The 24233-nt window shown below is 44.7% G+C and overlaps 1 protein-coding gene across 1 annotated transcript in view; it reads left to right on the top strand.

Annotated features, from left to right (window-relative positions):
- Positions 1 to 24233, top strand: part of eogt (EGF domain-specific O-linked N-acetylglucosamine (GlcNAc) transferase) — a 102210-nt gene that overhangs the window by 60421 nt on the left and 17556 nt on the right. The window contains exon 7 of the mRNA XM_080775460.1: positions 18658 to 18764. Coding sequence (XP_080631586.1) covers positions 18658 to 18764 — 107 coding nt within the window. The remainder of the gene's footprint in view (positions 1 to 18657; positions 18765 to 24233) is intronic.

A 24233-nucleotide genomic window follows, 5' to 3' on the forward strand; every position in this document is an offset into this window, starting at 1 on the left:
CTTCATTGTGCTGATCAGAGTACATGGTCACAGAGTTACGGCCATTTCAAAGGTTAGACACTGCTGTAGGAAGTCAGAGCCGGGAATGGAACCATCAACGCAAATGGCTGCCCTACCGGAGCCACAGCCACCCCTATAAGGAAAGCCCCATGCTGCCGAAACCAGGGATCGAACCAGGGACCTTTAGATCTTCAGTCTAACGCTCTCCCAACTGAGCTATTTCGGCACACCACTGTTTGTACAATGGTGTTTATTTAGGATTGGAGCAACAGTGTTCCTGTGGCCGCTGGGGGAGTCTGACGTGGACCCTGGTGTGATATTGTAATGGCAGACCCCTGCCAAAGAGATAGAGAAAAGGAGAGTGAGAGAGGGGAGAGAGTAGAGCGGGGAGAAGAGAGGGGAGTGGGGGAGAAAGGACGAGTGAGAGGGGAGAGAGAGAGAGAAGGGGGAGAGAGAGAGGTTACTAGATGTGTGAACCTCCAGTTTTTAGAGGTTGCGGCGTACAGAGTATGTTTTTTATGCCGTTCAGACTATGGGTTTTATGGGTACGTCTCCCATTGGCTTAGAGGCAGCCTAGAGGCAGACACTCGTCTTCACGGTCGTAAGTAGTGGTGTGTGCAAATGAAGTCCAAGCGCTTTTCAAGCACCTGGCAAAAAAACAAGCACCTGGCAAAAAAAAAGTAGAGAGATGTAGCCTGAGGAAGGCACAAAAGGTCCCTCTGCCAGAGGAAGTCAGGCATGGTAGATTCTCCCATCCCAATGTTGAGTTTGTTGAGAAACATTCCACAGAGCAGTGGGCCAGTGGCGCAATGGATAACGCGTCTGACTACGGATCAGAAGATTCTAGTTTCGACTCCTGGCTGGCTCGTGCTTTTCTCTCACTAGACTTTCAGGCCACAGCCCTAAAATCAAGTCCTTCATTGTGCTGATCAGAGAACATGGTCACAGAATTATGGCCATTTGAAAGGTTAGACACTGCTTTAGGCAGTCAGAGCCGGGCATGGAACCATCAACGCAAATGGCTGCCCTACCGGAGCCACAGCCACCCCTATAAGGAAAGCCACATGCTGCCGAAACCAGGGATCGAACCAGGGACCTTTAGATCTTCAGTCTAACGCTCTCCCAACTGAGCTATTTCGGCACACCACAGTTTGTAAAAAGGTGTTTATTGAGGATTGGAGCAACAGTGTTCCTGTGGCCCCTGGGGGAGTCTGACGTGGCCCCTGGTGTGATATTGTCATGGCAGACCCCTGCCAAAGAGACAGAGAGAAGGGGAGAGTGAGAGAGGGGAGAGAGTAGAGCGGGGAGAAGAGAGGGGAGGGGGGGAGAAAGGACGAGTGAGAGGGGAGAGAGAGAGGGGGAGAGAGAGAGGTTACTAGATGTGTGAACCTCCAGTTTTTAGAGGTTGCGGCGTACAGAGTATGTTTTTTATGCCGTTCAGACTTTTGGTTTTATGGGTACGTCTCCCATTGGCTTAGAGGCAGCCTAGAGGCAGCCAATCGTCTTTACGGTCATCAGTAGTGGTGTGTGCAAATGAAGTCCAAGCGCTTTTAAAGCACCTGGCAAAAAAAAGTAAAGAGATGTAGCCTGAGGAAGGCACAAAAGGTCCCTCTGCCAGAGGAAGTCAGGCATGGTAGATTCTCCCACCCCAATGTTGACTTTGTTGAGAAACATTGCACAGAGCAGTGGGCCAGTGGCGCAATGGATAACGCGTCTGACTACGGATCAGAAGATTCTAGGTTCGACTCCTGGCTGGCTTGTGCTTTTCTCTCACTAGATTTTCAGGCCACATCCCTAAAATCAAGTGCTTCATTGTGCTGATCAGAGAACATGGTCACAGAGTTATGGCCATTTGAAAGGTTAGACACTGCTTTAGGCAGTCAGAGCCGGGCATGGAACCCTCAACTCAAATGACTGCCCTACCGGAGCCACAGCCACCCCTATAAGGAAAGCCCCATGCTGCCGAAACCAGGGATCGAACCAGGGACCTTTAGATCTTCAGTCTAACACTCTCCCAACTGAGCTATTTCGGCACACCACAGTTTGTAAAAAGGTGTTTATTGAGGATTGGAGCAACAGTGTTCCTGTGGCCCCTGGGGGAGTCTGACGTGGCCCCTGGTGTGATATTGTCATGGCAGACCCCTGCCAAAGAGACAGAGAGCAGGGGAGAGTGAGAGAGGGGAGAGTAGAGCGGGGAGAAGAGAGGGGAGTGGGGGAGAAAGGACGAGTGAGAGGGGAGAGAGAGAGGGGGAGAGAGAGAGGTTACTAGATGTGTGAACCTCCAGTTTTTAGAGGTTGCGGCGTACAGAGTATGTTTTTTATGCCGTTCAGACTTTTGGTTTTATGGGTACGTCTCCCATTGGCTTAGAGGCAGCCTAGAAGCAGCCAATCGTCTTCACGGTCGTCAGTAGTGGTGTGTGCAAATGAAGTCCAAGCGCTTTTAAAGCATCTGGCAAAAAAAAGTAGAGAGATGTAGCCTGAGGAAGGCACAAAAGGTCCCTCTGCCAGAGGAAGTCAGGCATGATAGATTCTCCCACCCCAATGTTGAGTTTGTTGAGAAACATTCCACAGAGCAGTGGGCCAGTGGCGCAATGGATAACGCGTCTGACTACGGATCAGAAGATTCTAGGTTCGACTCCTGGCTGGCTCGTGCTTTTATCTCAATAGATTTCAGGCCAAAGCCTTAAAATCAAGTCCTTCATTGTGCTGATCAGAGTACATGGTCACAGAGTTACGGCCATTTCAAAGGTTAGACACTGCTGTAGGAAGTCAGAGCCGGGAATGGAACCATCAACGCAAATGGCTGCCCTACCGGAGCCACAGCCACCCCTATAAGGAAAGCCCCATGCTGCCGAAACCAGGGATCGAACCAGGGACCTTTAGATCTTCAGTCTAACGCTCTCCCAACTGAGCTATTTCGGCACACCACTGTTTGTACAATGGTGTTTATTTAGGATTGGAGCAACAGTGTTCCTGTGGCCGCTGGGGGAGTCTGACGTGGACCCTGGTGTGATATTGTAATGGCAGACCCCTGCCAAAGAGATAGAGAAAAGGAGAGTGAGAGAGGGGAGAGAGTAGAGCGGGGAGAAGAGAGGGGAGTGGGGGAGAAAGGACGAGTGAGAGGGGAGAGAGAGAGAGAAGGGGGAGAGAGAGAGGTTACTAGATGTGTGAACCTCCAGTTTTTAGAGGTTGCGGCGTACAGAGTATGTTTTTTATGCCGTTCAGACTATGGGTTTTATGGGTACGTCTCCCATTGGCTTAGAGGCAGCCTAGAGGCAGACACTCGTCTTCACGGTCGTAAGTAGTGGTGTGTGCAAATGAAGTCCAAGCGCTTTTCAAGCACCTGGCAAAAAAACAAGCACCTGGCAAAAAAAAAGTAGAGAGATGTAGCCTGAGGAAGGCACAAAAGGTCCCTCTGCCAGAGGAAGTCAGGCATGGTAGATTCTCCCATCCCAATGTTGAGTTTGTTGAGAAACATTCCACAGAGCAGTGGGCCAGTGGCGCAATGGATAACGCGTCTGACTACGGATCAGAAGATTCTAGTTTCGACTCCTGGCTGGCTCGTGCTTTTCTCTCACTAGACTTTCAGGCCACAGCCCTAAAATCAAGTCCTTCATTGTGCTGATCAGAGAACATGGTCACAGAATTATGGCCATTTGAAAGGTTAGACACTGCTTTAGGCAGTCAGAGCCGGGCATGGAACCATCAACGCAAATGGCTGCCCTACCGGAGCCACAGCCACCCCTATAAGGAAAGCCACATGCTGCCGAAACCAGGGATCGAACCAGGGACCTTTAGATCTTCAGTCTAACGCTCTCCCAACTGAGCTATTTCGGCACACCACAGTTTGTAAAAAGGTGTTTATTGAGGATTGGAGCAACAGTGTTCCTGTGGCCCCTGGGGGAGTCTGACGTGGCCCCTGGTGTGATATTGTCATGGCAGACCCCTGCCAAAGAGACAGAGAGAAGGGGAGAGTGAGAGAGGGGAGAGAGTAGAGCGGGGAGAAGAGAGGGGAGGGGGGGAGAAAGGACGAGTGAGAGGGGAGAGAGAGAGAGGTTACTAGATGTGTGAACCTCCAGTTTTTAGAGGTTGCGGCGTACAGAGTATGTTTTTCATGCCGTTCAGACTATGGGTTTTATGGGTACGTCTCCCATTGGCTTAGAGGCAGCCTAGAGGCAGACAATCGTCTTCACGGTCGTAAGTAGTGGTGTGTGCAAATGAAGTCCAAGCGCTTTTCAAGCACCTGGCAAAAAAAAAGTAGAGAGATGTAGCCTGAGGAAGGCACAAAAGGTCCCTCTGCCAGAGGAAGTCAGGCATGGTAGATTCTCCCATCCCAATGTTGAGTTTGTTGAGAAACATTCCACAGAGCAGTGGGCCAGTGGCGCAATGGATAACGCGTCTGACTACGGATCAGAAGATTCTAGGTTCGACTCCTGGCTGGCTCGTGCTTTTCTCTCACTAGACTTTCAGTCCACAGCCCTAAAATCAAGTCCTTCATTGTGCTGATCAGAGAACATGGTCACAGAATTATGGCCATTTGAAAGGTTAGACACTGCTTTAGGCAGTCAGAGCCGGGCATCGAACCATCAACGCAAATGGCTGCCCTACCGGAGCCACAGCCACCCCTATAAGGAAAGCCACATGCTGCCGAAACCAGGGATCGAACCAGGGACCTTTAGATCTTCAGTCTAACGCTCTCCCAACTGAGCTATTTCGGCATACCACAGTTTGTAAAAAGGTGTTTATTGAGGATTGGAGCAACAGTGTTCCTGTGGCCCCTGGGGGAGTCTGACGTGGCCCCTGGTGTGATATTGTCATGGCAGACCCCTGCCAAAGAGACGGAGAGTGAGAGAGGGGAGAGAGTAGAGCGGGGAGAAGAGAGGGGAGGGGGGGAGAAAGGACGAGTGAGAGGGGAGAGAGAGAGGGGGAGAGAGAGAGGTTACTAGATGTGTGAACCTCCAGTTTTTAGAGGTTGCGGCGTACAGAGTATGTTTTTTATGCCGTTCAGACTTTTGGTTTTATGGGTACGTCTCCCATTGGCTTAGAGGCAGCCTAGAGGCAGCCAATCGTCTTTACGGTCATCAGTAGTGGTGTGTGCAAATGAAGTCCAAGCGCTTTTCAAGCACCTGGCAATAAAAAGTAGAGAGATGTAGCCTGAGGAAGGCACAAAAGGTCCCTCTGCCTGGCAATAAAAAGTAGAGAGATGTAGCCTGAGGAAGGCACAAAAGGTCCCTCTGCCAGAGGAAGTCAGGCATGGTAGATTCTCCCATCCCAATGTTGAGTTTGTTGAGAAACATTCCACAGAGCAGTGGGCCAGTGGCGCAATGGATAACGCGTCTGACTACGGATCAGAAGATTCTAGGTTCGACTCCTGGCTGGCTCGTGCTTTTCTCTCACTAGATTTTCAGGCCACAGCCCTAAAATCAAGTCCTTCATTGTGCTGATCAATCACAGAGTTATGGCCATTTGAAAGGTTAGACACTGCTTTAGGCAGTCAGAGCCGGGCATCGAACCATCAACTCAAATGACTGCCCTACCGGAGCCACAGCCACCCCTATAAGGAAAGCCCCATGCTGCAGAAACCAGGGATCGAACCAGGGACACCGCCCTCCCCTTGCTAAACCAATCACGGACCCCCATGAGGATTATGAAAACTATTCGTTTCTGTTACTAGATGTGTGAACCTCTAGTTTTTTTAGGTTGCGGTGTTCAGAGTATGTTTTTTTATGCCGTTTAGACTATGGGTTTTATGGGTACGTCTCCCATTGGCCTAGAGGCAGCCAATCGTCTTTACGGTCATCAGTGCAAATGCCAAGTGCTTTTCAAGCACTTGGCAAAAAAAGTAGAGAGATGTAGTCTGAGGAAGGCACAAAAGATCCCTCTCCCAGAGGAAGTCAGGCATGGTAGATTCTCCCACCCCAAAGCTAATATATTAAAGTCTAACTCATGTTGATTAGGTCTTGTAATGGTGATATAAAACAAACGGTGCCAACACAAACATTAAATGCCATTAACAATAAAACACATAATGACGTAATGAGGGTCAATATGTCGTAAATTTCCCCTTCATTGTCAATGACGTTTATTAAACAAACATTGAACTAAAGACAAACATTAAACCTGTATATATGAGGGCTCCTCAAAAACACAAAAAAGTACGTCATGACATCACAGGTTAATCTCTATACCTTGAGCTTTTGGGCCTGTGGCTCCCCGGCTAATTGCAGTGTTTCCATTGTGAAGCTGCTCTAGACTGCGCAGACTTGTATTGTCTGTATTGTAGTTGTGTTGTGTTGCCACATGAAAAGACGTTTGTTGCGATGTGCGAACGTGACCGACTGAACAGACGGCAGCCTTGTTGCCATGGAAATGGGAATATACAACCGTAACTTTGGTGAACTGTCGGCAGTGGTGAGTGACACAACTTATAAATAGCCAATCTACAAGCTCACAACGCAGCGAGCCAGCGATGCGCTGTGAACTTGTAGATTGGCTATCCCTGCAGCGGATTTCGGGTGGTTGCGAATATATAAATTGGATTAATTAATTAATGCGGTCGGATAACGGGTGGATTATAAATATGCACACTCGGATTCGGGTGAGAAAAAAGCTCATCCGCTGATCTCTAATAACAGCATAATCTTGTCTTGTCAGAAGTGGGATTCGAACCCACGCCTCCAGGGGAGACTGCGACCTGAACGCAGCGCCTTAGACCGCTCGGCCATCCTGACATTAATGCTATGAGAAATTAATGAGTGAATCCAACAGTTTACAGTTACATTACATTCATTACACATGAATAAGGTTATTGATATTAGTGCTTCCATGTGTTGCTCTAAAATAGATAAGGAAATGAAAGCAATTCATATTTAATGGCAATGCTTGTTTTGTTTTCATTATTTTAAATGACCAGTATTACACTGTTTTGAATGCGAATGACGTTGCACAAATGGCGCAGCCTTTATATCAATGGAGTGAACTAACCTGTTAAGTTGTGTGTGTGTGTGTGTGTGTGTGTGTGTGTGTGTGTGTGTGTGTGTGTGTGTGTGTGTGTGTGTGTGTGTGTGTGTGAATCTCCATTGAACCTGAACATAGCACCTTAGACCACTCTGCCGTCCTGACATTATTGTTCAGTGAAAATCCAACATTTATTGCATGTGAATAAGGTTATTTCTTTGAGGGCCTCCACTGGTTGCTACGCAGATTGATTGAAGTAAGAACTGTTTGCAGAATTACAGATGACACCATAAAGCATTACACTTGTTTACAAGAGGGTCCACCGTTTTCAATTCATCATGACATTTAGAGACGTTCTATAATAGTTCTCTATAGCCAAAAACAGGAAATATCATAAAGGAGGTACAAAGGGGGAAAAAACATATACAGTGAGGGGAAAAGGGGTGTGTGGGGCAGTAGATGAGGAAAAGAAACCACAAAAAGGAAAAGCATAAAGGTTTTGCTTTAGACGTCACACCATTGTGACTATGTGCCATTTTCACAGTGACAACCTCCACTGCTGGCTCAACAATGCCCCCGATTCTGTCACTGTGTCTTTATCTTTAACAGTTAGGCGATGGGGCAACATTCCTGCCTTGAACAGGCTATGCATTTGGGGCTTAATTCTTGTTGGACAATAGTTGTTGATACAGAGATCATAAGGTTCATCCCTGACCGGGAATCGAACCCGGACTGTTTTATAATCTAACATACATGTTTTCAATGCTATTTATTATTAAGACCTTTATAGCTTTATTAACACATGATAAGGATCTTATAAGGAAATGCAAAACCAAAAGGTAGTTCCCTGACCGGGAATCGAAGCCGGGCCACAGCTGTGAGAGCGCCGAATCCTAACCACTACAAGACCACCATGGAGATATGTGAAACTGTTGTTGCTAGAATTCAATGTATTTAAGACAGCTGAAAGCCCTTTTTTATTTTTTTACAGTATCAAAGAACGTCATGAGAGGGCGTTTCCCCCTATAACCATTTAAAGAACACTCACTATTCAGAGGCATGCACAGTGCATTGTAAGCATTGCAGTGTTTCCATAGGGAAGCTCTTCTTAACAAAAGTAGCAATTGCAAGTACTCTTTACATATCAATGGGGTGTGAACTAACCTATTAAGTACTGTACTAGCCTGTCTAGTATCTAGCTTGTGTAACAAAAGGATGGCAGACATAGGGAGTAGTAGTAGTTTTGTGCTAAAGGCACTGTACAATGTGTGCCACTGACGTGTGATGTGTGCGTGTTGTGTGTGGTTCAAACACACAACTACATGGGAGACTCCAACAGTTAACAGTTATAGGACATTTATTACATGTGAATAAGGTTATTACTATGAGGGCTTCCACTGGACGCTATACAATAGATAAGCAAAGGGAAAGCAAAAAAATCTGACCAGTCTGAAGTGAGTGGTGCAACAGTGCCCTCTGTTGGTACACAGACATAGGGACATTGCTATTCCTTGGAGTGGTTGCACCACTCAAAAATATTTCACGAAAAAGGATAAAGTGTTGATTTAGACAATGAACACTTGTGACCTTTGTGCCATTTTCACAGTGTCAACCTCCACTGCTGGCTCAACAATGGCTCCGATTCTGTGTCTTTTATACAGAGCAGTGAGGTGCAGTGACAGGGCAACATTTCTGCCTTGAACAGGCTATTCATTTGGGGCTTCATTCTTGTTGTTACAAGTTGTATGATAGTTGGTGATACAGAGATCATTAGGATTAGGGTGTTCCCTGACCGGGAATCGAACCCAGGCTGCGGCGGTGAGAGCACCGAATCCTAACCACTACTAGACCACCGGGGAGACATGCGTTTGAAAATGTTGTTGCTAGAATTCAAGGCATGTGGGACAGCTGAAAGCGCATACTTTTGTCCAGTACCAAAGAATGTCACTAGAGGGCACCTTCCCCCTTTAACCATCCAAAGAACACTCCCTAGGCAGAGGCATGCACAGATGTTGCCTTATTATTGCAGTGTTTCCATAGTTAAGCTGCTCTATAACAAAAGTACCTATTGCATGTACTCTTTACAATTACTCTGATCAAACTTCAGGGTTTTTTCAAATGATTATCTTAGGAGAATGTTGTATTGCAAATTTCTAACCCACTGCTTCTGGAGAGACTGATATCTGAAAATCCATCCTGGCCTTCGACCATGCAGTCATTTTGACAATTAGAGTGAAGCACAGCACAGCACTTTTTTCCCTTATCCTTAATGGATAATTATTTTAATCATTAATAAGGTGGGCTTAATAAGCTTCTGCTTCAGCCCAAACCTTTTGATTGAAACCCTCTTTTGAAATTATATAATCTTTTAGATGTGACGAGGTGGCCGAGTGGTTAAGGCGATGGACTGCTAATCCATTGTGCTCTGCACGCGTGGGTTCGAATCCCATCCTCGTCGTAGGGTAATTTTTCAACGCAGTGTGATATGAAAACCATGACTTTTAATACTGAATTGCTCCCATATGAAGATAGCAGATAAAAGATATATATAGTTTCCCCAGGATTCCGTGGAGAAAAGGTCCAACCTAAAATCCTTTATGAAATAGACACCTTAAAGGTAGAGTAAGTGAGATATTTTTAGTTAAAAGGTTAAATCACTATATTCTGATAGTAATCATTGTTATTTGTTGTATTGTTCAGTTACAGGAGTCTCCCTGTCTATCCAGCTCTTTGATCAACAGAAAATGTTCTGGTAGGTGATACATATTTAGCCAATCAGGATAGAGTAGTAATTTATCAGCATCATTTGTATAGTGTTCCAGTTCCAGTTTGTCTGCTCATTTCTTTGTGTCATCACTTACAATCCCACTGAGTTCTCTATCCTGATTGGATAAAATTGGTATCCCTAACTGAAAATGCATTTTCTGTTTAATAAAAAGCTGGAGAGACATGGAGACTCCTGTTACTGAACAAACACTATAGCAATGAGTACTATCACAATATAGAGCTTTTTATTTTATTTTTTATATATAACTTTGTTTATTGGTTTTTTCACAGAAGCATTATTTAAATACAGGAGTTGAAAATAATAAATGGTGGCATTAACAGCTTCTCTTAAATAAACCCCACAAGTATGACATGACAAGAGTAAACACATTTAATTTTCACCCCAAAGAAAAAAGACAACAGAAAACAAGACAAACAAACCTTAAATACAGGATCAGTAAAAGTTGAAAAGTAAAAGGCAGACAAAAACAGACAAAACAACAGTACACAACATCCAATAAACAATCATAGGTACATGATACACCCATAATCCGCATTACATCACAGCAATCCAATCACAGTATAAGGTGCTTTTGAATCAAAGTCTAGCAGACCTCACCCATCCCCAAGCAGAGACGGATTCAAATGAATTGAAAGAATGGACCCCATATCCTCCCAAACTTATCGGAAGAACCATTCAAGGAGAGTCTAATCTTCTCCAGTTTTACACAGTACAAGGTATAATATAGAGCTTTTTTAACGCTTATTTAAACCAACTTTTACCTTTAACAGACAACATCACACTGATAAGCACCAGCAGTGGCAGCTGGAGGACTTTCCCCCAGGGAGTGCTATTTTGATAGGTCCTGTGGCTGCCCGAGGCCAGGGTTTCCCAACCTGGACGTCGCCAAATTATTTTGGGGGGTCCCCAATTATTATTATGTACATGTCACGAGACATGGCCAAAGCATTTCCGGGGGTCCCCAGCCAAAAACGTTGAGAACCCCTGCCTATAGTCATTCATTAATAGTACTACATATTTTTCTACTAAGGACAACTTTAGTTTATTTCAACCAAGGTTCATGTTCATGACTCTGCTACAGCTAGACATGTAGCGCATTGATGAGGATCCTACTTTAGGTTGTTATTAGAGAAAGTAAAAGATGAGTGTTCATTTTTTTCCATTTGCTGCTTTCTTTCGTTTTAGCAAATGTAGCTATTTTTTACAGGGGGGCAGGGGCATTCGAACATGGGGCTAAATATGTATATATATTTTTTATACTATTTTATAGCGATTTTTTTCATTTTTATTTACAATAGTCCTACTAGACCCCAGGAAATTACACCTGGCCACAAAAGATCACAGGATCTACTGAATGTGAAGGGGGTGACAGGCTGACATGTTGAGCTATACACAGGGCTGTATAATTATTTTGGGCTAGTTCTCAAAGGAGCACCTGTACATGCAAGTTGGTGCGCACGGCGGGGACAGACGGACAGACACGGACACAGATAAAAGTAATTACTCACCTACTGCTTCAGGTTCCATGTTTAAGTAATCCCAGTGTTGTTCAAGATGCATGGTTTCCATATTGTAAATAATTATGGTCGTGTGGTTTAGCGACTACCACTATGAGAGGAGCACGTAACTTTAGGAAAGTGTCATAGTAGCTTGTTTACAACTGAAACGGACTTCTTGTGCACTGACTTACTCTTCAAAATAAGAGCCACGTGTAATGATTAGTCAACACTAGTTTACTTACAGGACGTTAAAATAACATTTGAGTTCCTTTTGAATGCCTGTCAGATTTCTCTACATACAGTAAAGGCTCATACATAGTCTGGATTTTCGGTGGTTAGGTGACCACCGAACTACAACATGACGTCACGAGCCGCGGTGAAGAGCAAACCACTGCCACCGCTCCAGCCCTTCTCTCTGTTTTTACTCACCACCGCGCAACGTTATTTCAGCTCCGGTGGTCAGCTCACCACCGGAGCGGTGGTCACCTCATCACCGAAAATCCAGACTATGAATAGGCCTTAACAGTCTCAGCTGTTGGTGCGCAAATGCGCCTTTGATCTACCGTGCAGAAAACATTTTGACGACGCATGCTTTCCAAGGTGTGATTTGGGGTCGAGGATGAATACAAAATGAATCTTAGCAACAATGTTTAAATGTCTAGTGCTAACGAGTTTGGTGCTATGACCTCCACCCACAAACTTTCACGCAAGGGAAAAGTTTGTGCATGTGCATATCCTACAGGTGTAAGTAACGGGAAGTATGCTGTGAACAGAGTTCGAACATGCGCAGGATTTCGAGTCTAACGCCTTAAACACTCGGCCAACACAGCTGTTTTCAGACCAGATAACTAACCAATGTCACAGCTGGAGAAACTTTACTTGAGTCAGATGTAGGAAGTAATAATCAGGAGTTGTGACTCGAGGCACTTGTGTTATGACTCTGCTACACCTTTGACTCTGTCAGCCAGTACCTACAAATGTTGGACAGTGGATGGTAGAATGTAGGCCGTTGTAGACTGAGGACCTACTTGACTTGAAAGCAAATAAAGACAGCAAAACACAGACTATGGGATGTCCTATACGTAAAGAGAGCAATATTACGCTGTGAGCAGGGTTCGAACCTGCGCGGGGAAACCCCATTGGATTTCAAGTCCAACACCTTAACCACTCGGTCATCACAGCTGTGTTTGTCTCTATTATGACCAGTCATTCTCACAGAAACTTTGGTCCTAGACTCGGGACAAATAAGTTGTGAAAATCTTGAGTTCTGGTGTAACTTCTACTGTGAGATATAGCTTAAAGTCTCTGCCTGACGCTAGACTTGAAAGCAACATTGTTTGAATGTCTAGTGCTAACGAGTTTGGTGCTGTAACCTCCACCCACAAACTTTCATGCAAGGAAAGCTCAGAGTATTTGCATATCCTACACGTGTAAAGGACCAGAAGTACGCTGTGAGCAGGGTTGGAACCTGCGCGGGGAGGCCCCATTGGATTTCGAGTCCAACGCCTTAAACACTCGGCCACCACAGCTCTTTCGAGACCAGATAACTAACCAATCTGACAGCTTGAGAAACTTTGACTCGAGTCTGACCTAGGAAGTAATAATCAGGAGTTGTGACGCGAGGCACTTGTGTTGTGACTCTGGTACAGCTAGGCATGTAGCGCATTGATGAGGATCCTACTTGACTTGAAATCAAATAAAGACCAGCAAGAAACAGATTATATGTGATGTCACATTCAGAACGCTGTGAGCAGGGTTCGAACCTGCGCGGGGAAACCCCATTGGATTTCAAGTCCAACACCTTAACCACTCGGTCATCACAGCTGTGTTTGTCTCTATTATGACCAGTCATTCTCACAGAAACTTTGGTCCTAGACTCGGGACAAATAAGTTGTGAAAATCTTGAGTTCTGGTGTAACTTCTACTGTGAGATATAGCTTAAAGTCTCTGCCTGACGCTAGACTTGAAAGCAACATTGTTTGAATGTCTAGTGCTAACGAGTTTGGTGCTGTAACCTCCACCCACAAACTTTCATGCAAGGAAAGCTCAGAGTATTTGCATATCCTACACGTGTAAAGGACCAGAAGTACGCTGTGAGCAGGGTTGGAACCTGCGCGGGGAGACCCCATTGGATTTCGAGTCCAACGCCTTAACCACTCGGCCACCACAGCTCTTTTGAGACCAGATAACTAACCAATCTGACAGCTTGAGAAACTTTGACTCGAGTCAGACCTAGGAAGTAATAATCAGGAGTTGTGACGCGAGGCACTTGTGTTGTGACTCTGGTACAGCTAGGCATGTAGCGCATTGATGAGGATCCTACTTGACTTGAAATCAAATAAAGACCAGCAAGAAACAGATTATATGTGATGTCACATTCAGAACGCTGTGAGCAGGGTTCGAACCTGCGCGGGGAAACCCCATTGGATTTCAAGTCCAACACCTTAACCACTCGGTCATCACAGCTGTGTTTGTCTCTATTATGACCAGTCATTCTCACAGAAACTTTGGTCCTAGACTCGGGACAAATAAGTTGTGAAAATCTTGAGTTCTGGTGTAACTTATACTGTGAGATATAGCTTAAAGTGTCTGCCTGACGCTAGACTTGAAAGCAACATTGTTTGAATGTCTAGTGCTAACGAGTTTGGTGCTGTAACCTCCACCCACAAACTTTCACGCAAGGGAAGCTCAGAGTATTTGCATATCCTACACGTGTAAAGGACCAGAAGTACGCTGTGAGCAGGGTTCGAACCTGCGCGGGGAGACCCCATTGGATTTCGAGTCCAACGCCTTAACCAGAGTATTTGCATATCCTACACGTGTAAAGGACCAGAAGTACGCTGTGAGCAGGGTTCGAACCTGCGCGGGGAGACCCCATTGGATTTCGAGTCCAACGCCTTAACCACTCGGCCACCACAGCTCTTTTGAGACCAGATAACTAACCAATCTGACAGCTTGAGAAACTTTGACTCGAGTCAGACCTAGGAAGTAATAATCAGGAGTTGTGACGCGAGGCACTTGTGTTGTGACTCTGGTACAGCTAGGCATGTAGCGCATTGATGAGGATCCTACTTGACTTGAAATCAAATAAAGACCAGCAAGAAACAGATTATATGTGATGTCACATTCAGAACGCTGTGAGCAGGGTTCGAACCTGCGCGGGGAAACCCCATTGGATTTCAAGTCCAACACCTTAACCACTCGGTCATCACAGCTGTGTTTGTCTCTATTATGACCAGTCATTCTCACAGAAACTTTGGTCCTAGACTCGGGACAAATAAGTTGTGAAAATCTTGAGTTCTGGTGTAACTTCTACTGTGAGATATAGCTTAAAGTCTCTGCCTGACGCTAGACTTGAAAGCAACATTGTTTGAATGTCTAGTGCTAACGAGTTTGGTGCTGTAACGTCACCCACAAACTTTCACGCAAGGGAAGCTCTGAGTATTTGCATATCCTACACGTGTAAAGGACCAGAAGTACGCTGTGAGCAGGGTTCGAACGTGCGCGGGGAGACCCCATTGGATTTCAAGTCCAACGCCTTAACCACTCGGCCACCACAGCTCTTTTGAGACCAGATAACTAACCAATCTGACGGCTTGAGAAACTTTGACGCCAGTCGGAACTAGGAAGTAATAATCAGGAGTTGTGACGCGAGGCACTTGTGTTGTGACTCTGGTACAGCTAGGCATGTAGCGCATTGATGAGGATCCTACTTGACTTGAAATCAAATAAAGACCAGCAAGAAACAGATTATATGTGATGTCACATTCAGAACGCTGTGAGCAGGGTTCGAACCTGCGCGGGGAAACCCCATTGGATTTCAAGTCCAACACCTTAACCACTCGGTCATCACAGCTGTGTTTGTCTCTATTATGACCAGTCATTCTCACAGAAACTTTGGTCCTAGACTCGGGACAAATAAGTTGTGAAAATCTTGAGTTCTGGTGTAACTTCTACTGTGAGATATAGCTTAAAGTCTCTGCCTGACGCTAGACTTGAAAGCAACATTGTTTGAATGTCTAGTGCTAACGAGTTTGGTGCTGTAACGTCACCCACAAACTTTCACGCAAGGGAAGCTCTGAGTATTTGCATATCCTACACGTGTAAAGGACCAGAAGTACGCTGTGAGCAGGGTTCGAACGTGCGCGGGGAGACCCCATTGGATTTCAAGTCCAACGCCTTAACCACTCGGCCACCACAGCTCTTTTGAGACCAGATAACTAACCAATCTGACGGCTTGAGAAACTTTGACGCCAGTCGGAACTAGGAAGTAATAATCAGGAGTTGTGACGCGAGGCACTTGTGTTGTGACTCTGGTACAGCTAGGCATGTAGCGCATTGATGAGGATCCTACTTGACTTGAAATCAAATAAAGACCAGCAAGAAACAGATTATATGTGATGTCACATTCAGAACGCTGTGAGCAGGGTTCGAACCTGCGCGGGGAAACCCCATTGGATTTCAAGTCCAACACCTTAACCACTCGGTCATCACAGCTGTGTTTGTCTCTATTATGACCAGTCATTCTCACAGAAACTTTGGTCCTAGACTCGGGACAAATAAGTTGTGAAAATCTTGAGTTCTGGTGTAACTTCTACTGTGAGATATAGCTTAAAGTCTCTGCCTGACGCTAGACTTGAAAGCAACATTGTTTGAATGTCTAGTGCTAACGAGTTTGGTGCTGTAACGTCACCCACAAACTTTCACGCAAGGGAAGCTCTGAGTATTTGCATATCCTACACGTGTAAAGGACCAGAAGTACGCTGTGAGCAGGGTTCGAACGTGCGCGGGGAGACCCCATTGGATTTCAAGTCCAACGCCTTAACCACTCGGCCACCACAGCTCTTTTGAGACCAGATAACTAACCAATCTGACGGCTTGAGAAACTTTGACGCCAGTCGGAACTAGGAAGTAATAATCAGGAGTTGTGACGCGAGGCACTTGTGTTGTGACTCTGGTACAGCTAGGCATGTAGCGCATTGATGAGGATCCTACTTGACTTGAAATCAAATAAAGACCAGCAAGAAACAGATTATATGTGATGTCACATTCAGAACGCTGTGAGCAGGGTTCGAACCTGCGCGGGGAAACCCCATTGGATTTCAAGTCCAACACCTTAACCACTCGGTCATCACAGCTGTGTTTGTCTCTATTATGACCAGTCATTCTCACAGAAACTTTGGTCCTAGACTCGGGACAAATAAGTTGTGAAAATCTTGAGTTCTGGTGTAACTTCTACTGTGAGATATAGCTTAAAGTCTCTGCCTGACGCTAGACTTGAAAGCAACATTGTTTGAATGTCTAGTGCTAACGAGTTTGGTGCTGTAACGTCACCCACAAACTTTCACGCAAGGGAAGCTCTGAGTATTTGCATATCCTACACGTGTAAAGGACCAGAAGTACGCTGTGAGCAGGGTTCGAACGTGCGCGGGGAGACCCCATTGGATTTCAAGTCCAACGCCTTAACCACTCGGCCACCACAGCTCTTTTGAGACCAGATAACTAACCAATCTGACGGCTTGAGAAACTTTGACGCCAGTCGGAACTAGGAAGTAATAATCAGGAGTTGTGACGCGAGGCACTTGTGTTGTGACTCTGGTACAGCTAGGCATGTAGCGCATTGATGAGGATCCTACTTGACTTGAAATCAAATAAAGACCAGCAAGAAACAGATTATATGTGATGTCACATTCAGAACGCTGTGAGCAGGGTTCGAACCTGCGCGGGGAAACCCCATTGGATTTCAAGTCCAACACCTTAACCACTCGGTCATCACAGCTGTGTTTGTCTCTATTATGACCAGTCATTCTCACAGAAACTTTGGTCCTAGACTCGGGACAAATAAGTTGTGAAAATCTTGAGTTCTGGTGTAACTTATACTGTGAGATATAGCTTAAAGTGTCTGCCTGACGCTAGACTTGAAAGCAACATTGTTTGAATGTCTAGTGCTAACGAGTTTGGTGCTGTAACATCACCCACAAACTTTCACGCAAGGGAAGCTCAGAGTATTTGCATATCCTACACGTGTAAAGGACCAGAAGTACGCTGTGAGCAGGGTTCGAACCTGCGCGGGGAGACCCCATTGGATTTCGAGTCCAACGCCTTAAACACTCGGCCATCACAGCTGTTTTGAGACCAGATAACTAACCAATCTGACAGCTTGAGAAACTTTGACTCGAGTCAGACCTAGGAAGTAATAATCAGGAGTTGTGACGTGATGTACTTGCGATATGACTCTGCTACACCTTTGACTCTGTCATCCAGTACCTACAAAGTTCGGACAGTGGATATTAGAATATAGGCCGCTGTAGACTGAGGACCTACTTGACTTGAAAGCAAATAAAGACAGCAATTGATTTAAAGAATAATACAACTTTAAATATACCACTATCACATGGATACTTAAGCCTAATGCTTTGCACACAGCTCTGCCTTTCCGGGGCGTTTGTTTTTTATGGGGATTATGGGGATGGCCATTCATTATGGAGATGATTCTGAATGACCAAGGCTGTAGATTTAATTCATGGACTCAATTCGAAACAGAAATGCAAGAATCAGTACTTTAGACTTGACTCGGACTTACACTAAACATCTCATATCTCCATTAAGATTTAACCTAATGGAGTGGTGCCTTTGGAGTCAAGCACAGTTCACCTAACGCTCTGCCATAAGGAATGTAATTACCTTCCGCTCCTGGCGGAATGCTCCGTCAGATAAGCTTTATTATTGATATCAAACCGGATCGCTGATTTCTATTTTTATTATTATTTTGGTTCGCAACAGCGGTCCCGTCCACCTCCCATTATACAGGCTGACTAAAAGCTGAATAACTCCTAATCTACGGAGCTCTCCATGGTTTGTATAAAACGTGCGATGTTCGGAGGTCTTTGCTGATTATCCGGTGGTCTAGATGGAAACATTGACACTTTCTAGAGCATGGATGGCTATAGTTTAGCTCGCTAGCATTGACGCTATTTATTAGCATAAAGATGGACGCCCACAACATCCGTTCTAGTGCTGTGTGTGCACCCTCTAAATCGCCCCAGCAGACCTCGGCAGTCTGAGGTTGGCTTTGCGTCCAGCAGGTGGCAGTAATAGAATTTTCGACATCTGGGTCAACGCTAAAAAACAAAAAAAGACAAAAACAAAACATTAGAAAATAAAATTTAATTATAATACAAAAATAATAAGAAAAATATTGACATTGCTGTTACACTAAAAACTCTGCTTCTCATCATGCACCTGTAACCCCACACCAATACTTTCAAAAGCTACAAAAACAGCGCCACTTGAAGGTAGGTCACCCAGCGGTATTGCAGCTGTTCGTACCCCAAACAGACAGACATTCCTAGAGACATAGAGACACACGCAGCCTCAAAAAAATAAATATGTGAAATGTTTGATTCTATGCAGGTATGCTGAACTACAGATGTATACAGAGCTGGACTTCCATCCTTCAGAAGACAAACACTGTGACCTTATCATCGACAGACCCACTGTTTTCATGAAACTGGATGCTGGTAAGGAAGGACAATTCAGTGGCTCTCACGTTCAGCTAATGGATAACATACGTAGGTATACACCACTGTAAGGCTGTACCCTAGCCCATACGTAGGATAAAGGTCATTACACACTGGCGAATTAGCGATTTATTTGTGCGAATAATTCGCCTTTTTAAAAAACCAATTGAAGTCAATGCAAGCTTCCACATCAGTGGCGAATGTGCGAAAATGCGAGTTTTCGCTCTTTATTTTTTCGCTCTGGTGTCGAATTTTGCAGACATTCGCAGGCGAACTGCAACACCTCTGACCAATCAGAATGCAGCCCAAACTTGTTGCTGCGTATAAACAGCGGCGTACCGTACAATAGCTGTCAACAGAGCAGCAGCCGGTCCGGCACACTGTTGCACACCTCCCCTCCTACAACTCTGTTGGGTGCGTTGACATGGCATATGGGTGTGCTAACAGCACGCAACAGCGAGCAACGGGCTCCACCAAACTACTGTATGTAGGGTGGTTTCAGGTAAAGTGGGCCATCAGGTAAAATGAGCCAGCTATACGTTTTCTGCCTCCTAGACCTTTGAGTTTTAACAGCCAATGCTGCACATCATGTGCACACAACACATGTGTCTTGACACAGCTGTACTTGACACACAAGATGGCAGCCATCACTTGTATGATTGTCTGATATGGGTGATCTCGGTGTCAAATCAGTAATTTATGATCCAGAATTAATTTTTTTAACTTTGGAATTGGCCAGAAGCTTCCTTCTACCTCACAAATGAATATCAACAGGGCACGTGTATAAGCTCAGAAGCCCATACAGCCCACGCAGTCTTTTTCCCGTGGCCAACATGCTTGACACAGTGTCACAACCCGAACACTGGTCGTTTTGTTTTCTCCTGCCATAGCCCTGCTGCAATTTAATGGGCTGCTAAATTGTTTATGGTGCTGACAATGTTCATGAGACACCCAATAATAAAAAATAGGTATTCCATTGAGTATCTCATTGTCAGAAACCATGAAATAGATACCAAGTTTGCGTTTCTAGCTCATCTGGTTCAGAAGTTCGAGCCAAACCTATTTTCTGGGTGCTAATATTGTGGCGGCCATATTGGATTTCATGGAAACTTTCAATGCAAAAAAATGTTCGTATTCATATTATTGATCAACCTGTGAAGTTTCGTGGAAATATCTCTGTTAAAAAAATCGCTTCTTGCCCTCAGGGCGTCTTACTGGTTTTATTAACACATACAATGCTACAGGTTCTAGTGGACCAAGGATTTCCAGTGCTAAGGGGATTAACATTGGGATTTTTGAACTTTTTTGGGGGCCCACAGCGAGGGGCCTCTTATAGCGAGAATCACACCGCATAAATCAAAAGAAAGCCCAACTTGTCCACTTCAATTTAAAAAAAAAATTATGATTCTACCATCTTCCATTCTGGAGATATTGACCTTTTTCTAACACCTGCTTTTGCCTGCACGCTGCTTGTGAAAAAAAACAACAGAGATATGGAGGCCTGAAGTTGACAGACATTTCAGTTCAGTTTTTTTAGTTCAAAAGACCGATATAAAATTGAGCACAAATAATATCCTATACAAACCATATACCGAATGAAAGCCCTGAATGTCTACTTTTAGGAGGAAAACAGTACACATTGTACACATATACAGTTTGTCACTAATTGGCTATTGAATGCAGCTTGCGCCCACCAGAGAACTTTAGAGAAGGCATGGACCCGAAGAACTATTATTCACAAAATAAGGCCTATAGCGACATGTACATACTATATACCGTATGAAACAGTAGACTCTCTGCTTTCATAAGAAAAATACCACCCAGAAAAATCACACCCCTGTGAAGTGAGCAGTGCAATTGCACTGCTCACTTCACAGGGGTGTGATTTTTATTATTATTACAGTATTAGTATTTTTCTTATGAAAGCAGAGAGTCTACTGTTTCATACGGTATATAGTATGTACATGTCGCTATAGGCCTTATTTTGTGAATAATAGTTATTCAGGCCCATGCCATCTCTAAAGTTCTCTGAAAAAGATAATTTTAGAGAAAGCATGGACCTAACAACTAAATATTCACAAAATAAGGCCTATAGCGACATGTACATACTATATACCGTATGAAACAGAATACTCTCTGCTTTCATAAGAAAAATACTAATACTGTAATAATAATAGAAATCACACCCCAGTGAAGTGAGCAGTGCAATGTTGCACTGCTCACTTCACAACATTGCACTGCTCACTTCACAGGGGTGTGATTTTTATTATTACGAGTAAGACGCGCGAACGCGGAAAGCGAACGCAGATCGTAAATTGCAATAACAATTAGAACTAGACAACCTCGTAGAGGTCGCAATTTAAAAAAATTGCAGAGTGTGGTTGCCGCAGTGGCTTACATATATATACCCCTCCCACTGATATTGCCAGCCTGTTACAGTTTCAAGTCACACCTTAGATCGTGTGTAAGTAATTCGGAGGGGATTTAACCCCCGAAATTCTGGTTTTCCGACAAACGGTTACATTTATCGCGTTTGCGGCGCCCCCTATGGATGAAAATAGAATTGCTTTTGGAACTCGGTTGCACGAACCACCCCGGACATGTGATTCAAATTTTGGATGGATTGGACATTCCGTTCGTGATTTATGGCATTTTTCGTGATATAGGCCCCTCCTACTGACTTCGGAAGACGATTACGGCCGAACGATACGCACTACCGAAAATCTGCAGTTGGTGTTTTAATCGGATGGGTCCAGAGATCACGTGTACAGATTTTTGTGAGATTTGGACAAAATCTGTAGGAGGAAAAGCAAAAAGTGTGTTTTGGACAAAATTCAAAATGGCGGAAAATCCATCATGGCGGAAATGGGCGTGGCCTATATGGGGAGAGGCGTCATGACCCAAGGAATCCAGGGAAAAAATAATTTTGATTTTACGACATATGGTTCAAGAGTTATGAGCCAAAAGGTAAAGTGGGCTGTTATAGCGCCACCATGAGGCCGACCTAAAAATATATATTTTTAATTAATTTTAGTGATAATTAGGAAATATTCCTCCAAGTTTTGTAACTATAGTGCTTACAGTCTCAGAGGAAAAAATACTTGAATGTGATTTTTTGCATTTTTCCATTGAAGTCAATGGGATAATTTAATTCACTAATAAATTCATATCAATTAAACTATACAACATTTCTCTTAGCAAAGTACACGCCATCGATTCCCGATTTTTCCGGTCAATTTGACATATGGCTCAAGTGTGTACAGTCAAAACTGAGGGAGGAGTAGTGCGTCAAAATAAAGACTAGTGGAATAAACTATGGAATAAGTGGACATAAAGTGTTACAATTACAAGAGTCTGGTTGCCTGTGGGCAACCACACTAATAAATTACAGACATGATCTGCAGGGTGTCATAGTTAGTGCTTGGACCACGCCAGCTCCATATATGGTCACAAAAGACGCCATCACACTCATGTCACCATAACTCAGCCATAACCATATAAGGAGTCCCCAAAGCAGGACCACGCCATCACACTCATGTCACCATGACTCACAAATCACTCAGCTCCATATATGGGCACAAAAGGGCCAGGTCCACATATACAGTAAGCGGGACAGACAGACACACACACACACACACACACACACACACACACACACACACACACACACAGACAGACAGACAGACAGACAGACGTGATCTGCTAGGTCTCATAGTAAGTGCTCATTGCATTCGCAATTACAGTATTAGTTTTTTTCTTATGAAAGCAGAGAGTCTTGATGCACATTATCTGATCATAAAACGGACTTGGAAACTTTCTTCTGCCTGCATCGTGGTCAGTCTCTCTCCTAAGTTGTTAGAAAATATAAATCAGCCTCAATCGTAGCCCCATATGTGCCCTCTCCCTACGCTCATTGAACTCATTCTGTGATTCGAGCTACAATCGCAGTAACGGGGGGGGGGGGCAACTAGGCTTTGAGGAAATGATCTTGCATAATCAACATTATTGTCGATTGTCGTGTGCCGCTCCAAACATGTCCAGACATACCACTAACCTCATCGATCCAGTCGCGTAGCTATAAGGTGAGACGCGAGACTGGATCGGATTGTGTCTGGACATGTTTGGAGAGAAAAACAACAAGCAGCACGTCAACGTATTTGGAAGAAATGTTGCTGATAGACAGATAATAATCGATCCGATTTTGTCCTGCCGTTCATTTTATCACATTAGGTGCAGGGCAGGCTGCTCGACGGTGAGTTTATAATAGCCTGTTGTAACGAGAAAGGGGGATGGATTGGATGGTTGGATGCGAGCAGCGCAGCAGCAGCAGCAGTACGGCTTGCGATCAGCGACCAACGTATCATGGCGGGCCCTCGATAATGATGTGCAATCTGTCCATGACTAACTCCACATGTGTCTGGCAAACGTTACGTTATGAAATCAAATGCCGATCGTTGCAGGTTTATATACGGGCAGAGAGCAAATCGCGTTGTATCTTGTTCCGAGAATGAGAGTGCAAGCCTTGCAGTTGAAAGCAGTGGGGACTCGGGAGTGGGGGGGGAACTGCCAATGCGATCCAAGAGGAAGAGACCCCCCCCCCCACCATTCTCCCTCGGGAGAAACCATGTAGAAACAGGAGGGGAGGGGGAATCGAGTGTATTCACACACACAAGAGCATGGACCCATCCATTTTAGATCCCCTGACATCTGCGTTGGTCTATGCCGGACGGCCGTCTCCATTACGTCGTACGTCCTCGCATAGACCAACCAATAGGCGGTGCCAGACGCTTCTCAGACCAACACCTCTTTTCAGCAGGGGGGGGTTTTAACTCTTTTTCGGTGTTACATTATGAGTTGTCCGGGCGCAAATATAGTTGAACTATAGTAATCAATAAAAAAACGTTTTTTGGACCATAAAACGTATAAAAACGTTATGCGCTTCTTAGGGGTGGCTATAATAAAACGTTTAAAAACGCTTTCAGCATTCTATGTGTTAATACAATGTAGGGCTAATGACATTATACACTGACACGAAACAAGACAGGAACGCCCAAAAACGTCACATCCAGTTTTTTAACAAGACAGGAACGCCCAAAAACGTCACAGCCGGTTTTTTACCCTGGGCAGAATTTTCTATGGCTGCCAATGCAACTTTTCCAATCCTTAATCACATACGGACAAACAACTATGTCGATAATATCTAACTTGCGGAGGTAACGTGCCTTGTCCACGGGCAACAGATCTTTCAACGTATGGCATTGCAAATACGTTTGATAATCGCTACTCTGCGCAATATTGTTTTGGAAATGCCGCAAATTGCATTGCAGTGAACGAGAGCAAATCATCACAACTTACCCTGGGGGGTGGGCGGAGCCGCGGAGTCGCAGCTGACGCCCCTCCCTCCGCTCTGATGACGCGTTTTTGTGTCAGTGTATAGAGGGTAGCCCCTTTTGTCCTAACAAACATTAA

Source organism: Protomyctophum bolini (assembly GCF_963924005.1).
Source record: "Protomyctophum bolini genome assembly, chromosome: 2".
Taxonomy (NCBI): domain Eukaryota; kingdom Metazoa; phylum Chordata; class Actinopteri; order Myctophiformes; family Myctophidae; genus Protomyctophum; species Protomyctophum bolini.